Source organism: Halyomorpha halys, unplaced genomic scaffold, assembly GCF_000696795.3.
Source record: "Halyomorpha halys isolate HHAL.00 unplaced genomic scaffold, Hhal_1.1 Scaffold239.1, whole genome shotgun sequence".
NCBI classification, from domain to species: domain Eukaryota; kingdom Metazoa; phylum Arthropoda; class Insecta; order Hemiptera; family Pentatomidae; genus Halyomorpha; species Halyomorpha halys.
This window is the reverse complement of record NW_027114928.1, coordinates 469,982-482,021: the sequence shown is the minus strand read 5'-3', so window position 1 is coordinate 482,021 and position 12,040 is coordinate 469,982. Positions and strand designations below refer to the sequence as shown.

Below are 12,040 nucleotides of genomic sequence, written 5' to 3'. Positions count from 1 at the left end.
AGTTGTCTAATATTAACCTACGATTTCGAATTTTTTAACTATCAATCCAACAATACGACAGTATGGTTTATTACTATAGATGCCCCCAAAATTTGTTTATTTTATTTTTACCTATTCCACTTCATTCTCTTTTCAGGCACTGATTTTTTTTTCTTTCTTGGAATTGATCCGATTCTTTGTTTTTATGTGTTTTAATGAGCTCGCAATAAGAGCTTATGTATTATTCCATCGGGATACATCTTTGTATGTTTGTTGTTACAGTTGTGGGTTACCCATATTCATGTTTATTCGTCGCACTCCTGTTTTAAGGATATGAGCTCGAAAATATGTTGTACTTTCTTTTTACTAACAGCTTGCAAAATCAAGAAAAAAATTTAAAATAAAAAAACAAACAAATTTTTGAAACATTTTCTTATTAAACGGAAATTATTACTCATTTAAATAAATATATGTATATGTATATTTTAAGAGAAACACCAAAAATTTCAATTATTTTTCGAAAACGAAAACACCTGTTTTGTAAAGAAATTTCAGGAACATGTGATATTACATGAAAGTTTACAAAATTGAAAAAGTATACACTTAAATCAAACACTTTACATACACGCCATGCGATTTTAATAAAATTCGTCCTTTCAATCAATTACAAAATTCACAGGCATAAATAATATCAGACTGGCGCCGAGTATGGTACTACGCGTAGTGAGCCCTCGGCCGTCAACAACCTACATACTCAAGAGATGGAATTCCTGTGGTGGCGGTGGTTCAGGAAAGGTGAGTTTTGTCTACTCTCCTCACCAAATCGATTTTACATCAGGTTATATTGTGGTGGATAAACACTATATAACCGAATGTAATTTTGGATTGTATGTATAACCTGAAATGGTGGGTTAAGATGGTATTAGTAGTTGTTTATGATTCAAGATTAATAAACCAGAGAAGATGAGCAGTGACAAAATTGTATAAACTATTTTCGCTTAGTTAATTCTTATTAGTATTTAAAACCTAATATACTGCTTTCTGCTTTTAAATATATATTTTTTTTAGTATTCAGAATGTGTAAACTATTAGTAGGATTAGAGAAAAAAATATGACTCTATAACTAGTTGATGAAGTTCATTTGAATACTTGACTGAGTGGTGTACTATTCAACAAATAAAAAGAAGAAGTGGACTTCTAGTTGCCAAGAGGTTCTCCCGAACCACCCAAATCCACTAGTTTCTAACCTTGCTTCCTCTTCCATTCTTGACAATCCTCTGACGCGCCTGAAAAGAAGATGGCCTGGAGACCTTCTAATGTAGAAATTTAATTGGAGTGCTACCAATGGGTAGTTTCTCTAAATGTCTGTATCATACCATTATAATCTTACATCACATTTACAAGATGTATTCTTATATAAATAAAGTTATCTCTGAGTATCCCTCTACCTCGTTCTCCCCCTTTTAAACTACAGATAAAATATTATTTACAATATTTATTTTCCCAGAGTAATAAATATATGTATGAAGCGCTTACATCTCGTACCGAATGTTTTCCAGCATAGAGAAATTTATCCTACTTTCCGACGAAAAAGCCTCCTTATTACATTCTTATTCTAATCCTATTCTATCCTAAGAATCACTAACACCTTCCTAAATTTTTAATTTACCTCTTACCAGGATAATTTAAAAATGAATCTTGATTGGTCTGTGGGGAACGAAGTGGATTTTGTGTCCTTTGGTATGGAGTAGTCTATGTAACTTCTTTCAGTTCTGCTCGCAACGCAATATGAATTTGAAATAATGTTTGTTACAGAAAGGAGTTGTATTTGGAAGTTACGACGGATGTAATCCTGGAGACTTTAAACTATCCAAAGCTGCTTCTTTATTTGACAGCGGTCAATCCGGGAAGCTTTCAGAATTGCTGAGGGGGTAAGTGCACTAAAACAAAATTCTTTTAAGTTCAGAAGGCTTGGTTCAGAAGGTTGTGGGATCAATTCTTACCTGAGTTGGTCAATGTTTATTTCGAGGCGACCCCGAGAAATGAACCTTGACATTCCCACTCTGGCGCTGTATACGTCCTCAACGGAGGACTCGAGCCAAAAAAATTAAGTCCTCTTATTTTACTTTAATAATGTGACTGTAAATTGAATAGATCTTTACAATTGTAGCACCGGAGTACCTCTTGGTCAGGTCCAAATTTTCTCTAACTTGGGTGATGATTTCGCCGCTGTTGCTGTAGCAGGAGTCGGCCCAGAAGGAGCGGGTTTCGACCCCTACGAACGTCTGGATCTATGCAAAGAGAACATCAGAATTGCAGCCGGCGTCGGTGCCAAGAAGTTGCAAGATGAGGTAAGGGAATGATTTTGTTTTTTTTTTCCTTATAATTGCAAGATATTTCATTTTTTGAAAATATTTTATGAAAAGTAATTGATTTTCCCTTGTGACTCAGAACAGTGGAGACTAAAGCTGTCCTCAAAGTGAAACGCAATTGCAATTACATGGCGTAAAGCAGGGTGAGTAATGTGGCAATCATCCTAAGAGGAAATGCATTCCTAGTGTACAATACAAGCTTAACTAACGACAAAAATGAACTTCAGGACATTATTATCATAAACGTTGTAGCCTTAGAATGTAGGATTTTGGATTTCGTGCAAAAGAATTAGCTGGTATGGATGCAATTTGGCCCTAAATGCCCCTGAGGAACCCAACATAGCTTGTCAGAGGGTTCTCTAATAGGACAGCCCTTAAAAACCTCGTTTGTGACTTTCTTAAGGAAAAACAGAATCAATAAAAACCATTTCCGAATTTTTCAAGAAAATCATTAAAGTTTACGCAATCAGCATACTCGCGATAGATTTAAATTTAGTGATATGTTTAACAACTAATAAAGAGATAGACTTTCAATTTTAATATTAAGTTGTTTACTGGCTTTTTTGATCTCACTAACATGGTAAATAGAAGGGTGCAACGTTCGAATAAGTTAATATAAGGAACAATTTTAGGGTATCAACCAAATACTCGTCGAAGGCTTCACATCACCTGAACCCGCTGCGGAGGGAGCAGCTCTGGCCGTCTGGAAGTACCAGGATCTGAAGAACGTAGAGAAAAGAACTCCTTTGGCTACTCTATTACCTTACAGTGCTGGGGGAGGACCAGCGGACATGTATGTAGATTGTAAAATTTGTTTTTCACGATTAAGTTTAAATTCTTTTAGTGACTAGATGTTTCCATTTTGTTTAGAGAAGAGTGGGAAAAAGGAATATGCAAAGCCGAAGCACAAAACTTGGCCAGGTATATTGAAGAGGTCCCGGCTAACTTGATGACCCCAACAATTTTTGCAGAGGTATATTTATTGTTCCATTAGTTTGAATTGATAAGTAAACTATTCATAAAGTTTATTAACATTTTATCTTCGAGATATTTTGTGTATTGTTTCATAATCTTTGTACATAACTAAGGAATAGAATCCAACAAGCATAGAATCCATACCAAACAAGCATTTGGGTGTTATAGATAGAATATTTGTAGAAAAACATTCCATCATTTCGGCTATGTATTATAGTTGCACTAATTACATAATTGTTAAAGGTCTTCTCTAGATATGGGGATAGGTATAATTACAGGTATATTGGAGTTATGGTGACTGCCTCTAATTAAATCCCCTCCAATAAATGCAAAACAAAATGTTTATTTGTCAAAACAACTACAATTTACAATTGTTTAACTTTATAAATAGATCTGATTATTAGCACAATAAAATTATAAACTGACGTGTGTAAGTGAGTAACTTGACTTGGGCAGGAATATAAGGACTTAAAATGGCTGACTCAGATTTCAGGCTGGTCAGATCTCCCTTTTAATCAAGTTAATCATTATAATAAATTAATGATAGATTGGGACATGTTGTAGCACCGAGTTATGGAATTTCCTAACCGTTTTATTACCTTATTCTTTCATTTTTCAGTATGCTGTACAGAGTAAAAAGCAGTATTTCTCATGGTGCTGCACGTTTAAGAAGTGTAGTATTTTTTATTTATCCATTTAGGCAAGTAACTTAGTTGGGTAACATGTTTCTATAAGAAATATTGATTTCGGCAGTAACTTTGAATTCAAATTTGTACCTCTGACCGACGAACCAGTTTAATAAATAAAGCAATTTTGACGATATTATTTCTCCTGTATTTCCAATCCTGGTTTATAAAAAGGTTATTAAGTACATAATTTCAATAATGAAACAACATAAAACTTTCTTGCATCTTTTAAATATAACCAAGTAACACTAATTGTAATACTAACAATCTATGAACATTGTGTAATAGGGGTTTAGTTATGGATATTAAATTGAACAAAGGTTAGTCCCTTTTCGATTTATAAATAAAAATAAACTGTAAAAAAAAAAATGTAATGGTTAAATCTGATTTATAATTTTAGAACGCAATCGAAGCCGTGTGCCCATGCGGTGCTCAAGTAGAAGTCCACGATTTGGACTGGATCGAGACGAACCGGATGGGGGCATTCGTGGCTCTTGGCAAGACTTCTTGTGAGCCTCCGATGTTCTTGGAGCTCAAATATTGTGGTGGTGCAATTGAGGACTTACCTGTGGTTTTTGTAGGTAAGCTAAATAGTTTGTTTTTTTTTAGAATGGAAGAAATGCGAATATTGAATTGTTCAGGAAAAATGGTTTCTTCATTAATATATTGTGTAAAACAATGATGAGAACGACGTGTTTCTAAAATTTATTTTAAATATACATTGCAAAATAATTAACCAAAAGTTACTAGTACTTTAGTATATCACAAGGAAACAAGTTATTTCTTAACAAGGTTGAGTTTTCTTCATTAAGGGAACTTCACTTTGTAAAGGTTTATAGGTGTTGATGAACAAAATGTTTTACGCCTTTAAACAAGACTTTTTTTTTTCATGATCCCTTTCATAAAATCAGGGGGGTCATCTAGAGGTAACCAACCTGTTTTAACCATGATTGGAGTCAAGCTTTTATAATGTGGGCCCCACAGCTACGGACGGCCCCATTTAAACAAAACTTTGTAAAGCATGAGTGTGCCACAGGAAGATCTTCAAATCGAACTCATTAGTGCCTAATCCAAATGGCTACCTCACTCTTACATCAGTACAATCTGTTTATACCTTGTTTACATCTTCTATTGTTTTTATTCATTTATATAAAGTAAAATGAATCAGAATTAGCCAAAAAGCCAAATAATGAAGTACATCTATTCAATTCTGATAATTCCTGTCTAAGAAGATAATTAACAGAATAACCGAATACAGTGTTATTGCTGATGAAATAAGCAATCTAGAATGTATGATTTATTAATTAAGGAATATATAATAAAAATAAACCCTTGATAAGTAATTGTAAAAAAAAAAAAATTGAAATGAGAAATAAATCTTTATTCTGAGACACTAAGTCCCCAAAGAATAACAATTTGGAACAATTTCAAAAGAATATGTCTTTTTATAATAACTGTTTTTAAACAAAATCACATAAAACTATAATAATAATTATGTACATAAAATATGAATAAAAGATTAATTTTTATTCAAATTTATATTTTTTATTTGCAAGTTCACGTAATATTGCTAATCAAGCGGATGGAGATATAATTGATGTTATGGAGGAAACTTTATGGTTGGATATGGGTGAGGAGTTTCAAAATGAGATCGCTCGAACAGCTAAGGATTTTGAAAGGAAGTAGTTCTATGGGAAAGGACGTGTGGATCGCTAGGTTGGGATCTTGTATATAACAGGTGGATGTATAAGCGAAGGAGGTCAATGATATAGGAAAGTTTTTTGATGAATAGGGATTGAAATATAAATTTGCCAAGAAGGTATAATCTTTGGACACTGGGATAGAGCCAGCTCGGAATAGTAGCGAGAGATAGAATGAAGTCTGGGAATACAGAGATGAATCTTATAAAGCAGATCATAACTCTTTTTATTCTCATTTCTTGTATATTGGATAGTCCACCATACATTAGGCATCCGTAGTCGAGATGTGGGATAATGAGGGAGGGTACTAGAAGCTGACAGATTCTTCGAGGAAATGAATCATAGGATCTTAAGTACTGCTAAAGGACTGAGATGGTTTTTCGGATTATTTGGGAAGGCTATTTAATAATAGGTATTGATCAAAAGTGACTCCTAAATTTTTAAGTGTATTTTAATATCTAAATATTTAAGTCTAAGTTTGTATTTATATTTTCTTTGTGTTTTGAAACTAGATAGCTATGTTGTTGAGGTTTAATAATGAATAATAAGAAAGGATTGTGAACCGATGAGAATGGCCTTGGTTTTTAAAAATCTAATTACGATTTCGATTTTTGGTAGCTTGCCAATCGATATTGATTGGCAGAACTATGTGATGCATAATATTGAAATTTTATAGACAGAGCCTACTCCTTCTTGTTTTCTTGTTTTTCTTCATCATTGATCCTCTCAACACCTACTCATCAAGTCACTCTGTGTGTGTGAAGATATCATTTCTTTTTAACATTGGGTTATTTAACACTATCATTATTAACATTAAGTTATCTAACATTTAACACACACACAAATTTATCTAATGCTGAGCCTACTTCTTCTCTTATCTGTCTCTTGGCGTTATCCTTCTGAGTTCCAGGTATTCTGAGTATGGATATACAGGTTAGCTGGCTTACCCATAGCTAAAATTTGAAATACACTTTCTTTTTATTTGGATTTTTTTCCAATTATGATATTAATTGAAATATGTCTACTACTTATACGCTCCACCATGACCAAGGGTAGTCTTCTCACTTCTCCTCTGAATTTATCTCTCTAGCTTAATACTCGTGTTCTAAACAATACTCTCTTTTCGGAAACCTTAAAACGAAGTGTCCTGGTTCTTTTAACATTTTGCAGCCAATTTCTTTTGGTGGAAAAGATAATGAGAAAACACGATCGGTGAGTGATCAGGAGATTGGGATGGCAACATTTGTATTTAGACTGTATTAATGGGATTAGATTTTTTACAATTCTCGTACTCGGATATTGTGATAATAATGTTATGTTGGGACAGGTAAAGGAATCACCTACGATACCGGAGGCCTCTGCCCAAAACCATGTCACGAGATGTCCGAGTACAGGGGAGACCTGGCTGGAGCAGCTGTGATAACGGCAACGATCAGATGCATCGCCAGGATGGCACTCCCGATCAACGTCATTGGTAGGTTCGCCTTCCTCTTTCGATCGTAGATTAATGATAAAATTTTAATGATAATGTTATTTTCAGGTTTGATTCCACTTTGCGAGCATATGTTCGGCGGGTTCGCAACCAAGCCCGGAGACATAGTGATTCCCGCAAACGGAAAATCTATACGAATCGTTGACCCTAACAACGAAGGTTCGGTCCTATTGTCAGACGCCCTGGTTTACACTCAGCGTCACAAACCTTGCGCTGTTATTTCAATAGCTTCACTTACTCGTAAGATCTATCTTCTAACAGTCATAGTTTGTATAGCTCTAAACATAAATGCTAAGTGTATTATTGTTTAAACTAGTTGGGATGAAGAGCACAATAGGAACTGCAGCTTCTGGTACATTTACTACCTCTAATGAAATGTGGTACGAACTGGACCGTGCTGGAGGAGAGACTGGGGATAGGTTTTGGAGATTTCCTAATTTTTGGAAAATATATACGAGGAGAGTAACAGGTAATATATCGAGCTTTGTACAGCAGTTTAATATTTAATATGAATTGAGGAGAGGGGATATACTTAATAACCATATATACCAATCCGTTATCCTTCTAAAATTATAATACTTCTAATCCAAATTCATTTGCTGTAAGCTGCACTTAACTAAATATGTGTCACCATTTATAAACACATTTACCTCTTACTAACATAAATTTACCTATAACATAAACACACATTTTTTTACTGCCATCGTATATAAAAAAGAAATATAAAGAAACAAACAAAAAAAACTCGAGAAATAAAAAACGTATAGCTATTATTTTGTGTATAGCACTTAAAAAAAACAAAAAACAGAATGTATCTGTATTAAGGACATTTTTTTGTCAATATAATTTTTTGAAACACATAGCAGATATTGTACACTATAATTTAGTAATTTGTCTTGACTGTTTATGAACTTATTTTTTATATATAAATTTTTCTTTAATGCTGCAGAGATACCTGGCGCTGATGTGTGCAACGTCGGAAAAGGTTCTGGGAACAGTTGCCTACAAGCAGCGTTTTTAAAAGTAAGAATTAAAATACCTTTCTATATGTTTATATATATTACAGGTTTAAACGTAATTGTAATAATTATAGAATAAATATAAAACTGTTGTTATTAATTACATTTTCCTTTTCCCACATAAAGTTCGTGTTTTACATTATTCTAAATTATAAAATTTAAACAAACAAAACAAACAAGTGAATAATATTATATGGGTTAAGAGAGCACTATATTTCCTGTAACGTGAAATGCTATGTTAAGTAAAACGTTCCTGAGATGATTATGTTTTGAATATTACAATCGGACACAAGTTTCGATCACGAAATCTATAGTTCAGTTAAGTGGTACCCAGCAGTAACCTACCCCTACCTTATCGGCTATATGAGTATGAGATTTTTATAAGACTCATTTAAGGAATAACGGTTGTGAGGAAAGTGGAAAATAATTCCGAAGGATTATGTAATTAACGTAATCATCGAAAAAGTTCTCAATTGTTTGAGATTAACATGATACTATCTTTAGTGATAGACATGAAAGTCGGTTATAGAACATGACAAAATAAATATATAGAAAAAAATAAACTTTTACATTAATGCACTAACCCATAATCACCCTGGCAAAACACGAAAAGTACGCACTAAACCCAATTATCCTAGAACACAGGTCTGTCCTTACCACTGCTACATGATTTGATTTTTAAATTACTGACTAGCGGTTAGATTATAAATATAATAATATAATATGTATTTATATAGAAGATAAATCACTAACTATTTTATAGTACAGCTTTAGAATGTCCCACTTATTATAGTCTTAACTTATAAAAAATATGCTTAGAGGGAAAAATACTAATAAAACTGTAAAGCACAAGTTGAATGGTGGAACTTGACCCTTAGAACTCGTTATACTTAACCTTAGCGAACTATAAGAAACAGTATTTAGAATCCAGGCTTCATAAAGGCCTAATTTATAACAGTTCAGGTTTTGGATTTAACGATTTAACTACGCATTTATTCCAAAAACACATCCCCCATTACTTAAAGAATTATTTTTCACATAGGTTCTTTTCAGAATTTGCATTACTAGGAATCTTGCAGTTAGTGAATTACGGAGTGTGCGAATGACCCTCTAAGCTATTAAAAATCTGATATTCAAAACGAATTGGCAGAAATAATTTCCGTCTTAATTAAGTCTTGGTAGACCTAGAAGTCCCTTTTAAAAGCTACATTAAAGAAAATCTAAAATAGTTTATAAACATGAACGGGCTTGACGAAAAGTCAATTGAAGATTTCAGTAGAAAGTTAAAGTAATAAATACGCTAATAATAGTAAACGTACAAAAGCCATTCTACTCAAAGAAATAAAAACAGCTTGCGTAATAAGATTAGTGCAATAAAGAAAATAAAATAGGGAGGATATCATAGCTGTACTATTCCAGGATTAGCCAAAACTCAAAACCGTTCAAAAATTAGTCAAACCCTAATATTAAAATGGTATCAATTATAGAAAAAGTGGGATCATTCTTCTCACTACACAATCAGTACCGAAGTTGCTAATATCGAAAAATGCTATTAATGAAGGAAGCTATTGGAGACAACCTAAAAAAGAAAAGAAACGTCAAATATTTATCATATAAATAAACCTTTGTTCATCAATTATTTTTAAGAATTAAGATTTTATTTAACTAGTAGATTATCGCCCTTAAGTTATTGTTTTTATCTTAGGAATGGAGGGTATGGCAGTTTTAGGGTTTTTTAAAAATATATATTCAGTATAAATTCTCCAATAAAACCGTCTATTATAACACCAATTTTATTGTTTCCTGCAACTAGGACGGGTATTGGTAGAGCCGAAAAAGTAAAAAACTCCTCTTTTGATTAACACGTTGTTCATACATTTGACTAACATCATTGCTAAAATGATTAATGATGTTGTGACAAATTTTTTTTTTCTTTTCCAGGAATTCATTCACGAAGTGGACTTCGCTCACATCGACATCGGGGGTACAGGAATGCTCTCCAACGGGATAGGCTACCCCTACCTGACCGCAGGTGTGATGAGCGGTCGCCCGACAAGGTCAATGATCCAGTTCCTTTACCAAGTAGCCTGCCCCCACACCAAGGGTGACGATTGTTAACGAGTTTGCAGCGAGTCTTGTGATATAAGTGTCGTGTTTATTTATGCAGTACACATAATACATTCGTTTCACATAAACGTATGATTCTTTTTTCTAATTTATTTAATATATTCTATTAATTTACTACACTTTACAGCTGAGTATGCAAACTTAATTCCACAGAGGTTCAAACCTCCAAACATCCTTTCCCAAAAATTACCGACCACATTTTAGGATCCCACAAAAAACATGGATGTTATGGATAAATCGTGAAAAATCTCAATGTATTTTCTTTATTATAACCAATTTTTAAAAACGTTTCTATCTGGAATGTTCCACCCCGTCAAGCGCAAAAAAAAAACGATCAAACACGCCGCGAGGCTATATTTCCCGACATAAGAAGACGGCTATTCGCTTTTCGGTATCTCTTCAAATATAAGGTAGAAGAACATGCAATTTTACACAAACACACCCTTATGCAATTTGAGAAAGTGGCCTCACCGTCCTTGGACAAAAGTAAGCCGAGCTACAACACTTCAAAAATGAAATGAAAAATAATTTTATTCTGGGACATATATCCCCTAAGAATAAATACAAGGTTCATATATTAAGATTTTTATCTGGCAAGCATTTACAAATTTTCAGATAGTAGAATGAAATTACATCGGTATATTGGCTTTACTACTGTTTATAATGTTAATCAATAACTGCCTATTGATAACAATGATGTGGAGGTTTGGATATGCAATAAGTAGAGGAATAGGTGTTGTTTAAAGGAAAGAATGGATGAGGACTGGCGAATGGAGGGAAAAAGGCCTGTAAAAAGGCGGTTCTATAGGAGGGCATACATGAATCAATCGGTTGTGATCTGGTGTTTATTAATGAGTGGATGGATGAACGAAGAGTGAGGAGATCTAGGATATAGGTAGGTTTTTTGATTTTAAGAACTAAGAATAGGAAAACACAAAGGAGCTTTCGGGAGATTGGAAGAGCCACTTCAACTCGATATACCAGTGGGAGACTTGAGAGCCCCTAGAGAACCCAAAGATAAAGATTTGCCAATGCTGTTTTGCTGATCAGATTTCCTAGTTGTTTTGTCGCAATTTGACGGGCATTATTTATATGAGAGAAATAGTAATTTAGTATTCAAATACTCATTATTAAACTTGATTATCCTTAAGACAGAAGTTTTACCCTGTTCAATGAAAAAGACTACAAGAAATGAGAGTAAACACTAAAGTATAGGTTATATGTAAGGCAATTTTATATTTAGGGTATTATTTTATATTCAGTTATTTTGTATAGTTATTCTAAGTTGCGATCTGCTGCCGTGTTTTTTTTACTAAAAAACAGTAAAAAAATTAAAAAACAAAATTAAATCGAAAATCCTTTGATTTGAAATGTAATTAAGAATTAATTCTTCACTAATCAGACATAGACAAGTTAATCTAAAATCTTTATGAAGAATATCGCTCTAAAAAGGACTTTGAGGACTCTCAGAAAATGACACTCAGACACAGTGGGATCGGTAATGCTGGATTAAAATCAAGATTTAATATAGTTATCAATTTATTTGAACATATTTCACAATTAAAGTTACTGTCCATGACCTCTTGCCCTACAATATCCTTTAATAATACCCCACTTATTCCTGTCGAACAGATCCGTTACTTAGGACTACATCTCGACAAACGACTGACATGGAATCCTCATACAAGAC

At 33.4% G+C, this 12,040-nt stretch overlaps 1 protein-coding gene across 1 annotated transcript; it reads left to right on the top strand.

The window, feature by feature from the left end:
- The first annotated feature begins 528 nt into the window (after positions 1-528).
- LOC106680020 (cytosol aminopeptidase) lies at positions 529-10,418 on the top strand. Its single transcript, XM_014419476.2, has 11 exons — positions 529-774; positions 1,795-1,910; positions 2,150-2,330; positions 2,984-3,144; positions 3,222-3,324; positions 4,413-4,593; positions 7,040-7,186; positions 7,253-7,444; positions 7,521-7,673; positions 8,154-8,227; positions 10,165-10,418. Exons 1-11 carry the CDS (start codon positions 688-690, stop codon positions 10,339-10,341), a joined length of 1,572 nt encoding a protein of 523 aa, XP_014274962.1. The 5' UTR covers positions 529-687; the 3' UTR covers positions 10,342-10,418.
- Positions 10,419-12,040: the final 1,622 nt, after the last annotated feature.

Bases quoted from the DNA above. Each gene is read 5' to 3' on its own strand.
- LOC106680020 (XM_014419476.2), top strand. From the start codon at position 688: ATGGTACTACGCGTAGTGAGCCCTCGGCCGTCAACAACCTACATACTC. The intron at 4,594-7,039 runs GTAAGCTAAATA...ATGTTGGGACAG, and splicing joins CTTACCTGTGGTTTTTGTAG to GTAAAGGAATCACCTACGAT. The intron at 7,445-7,520 runs GTAAGATCTATC...TGTTTAAACTAG, and splicing joins TTCAATAGCTTCACTTACTC to TTGGGATGAAGAGCACAATA.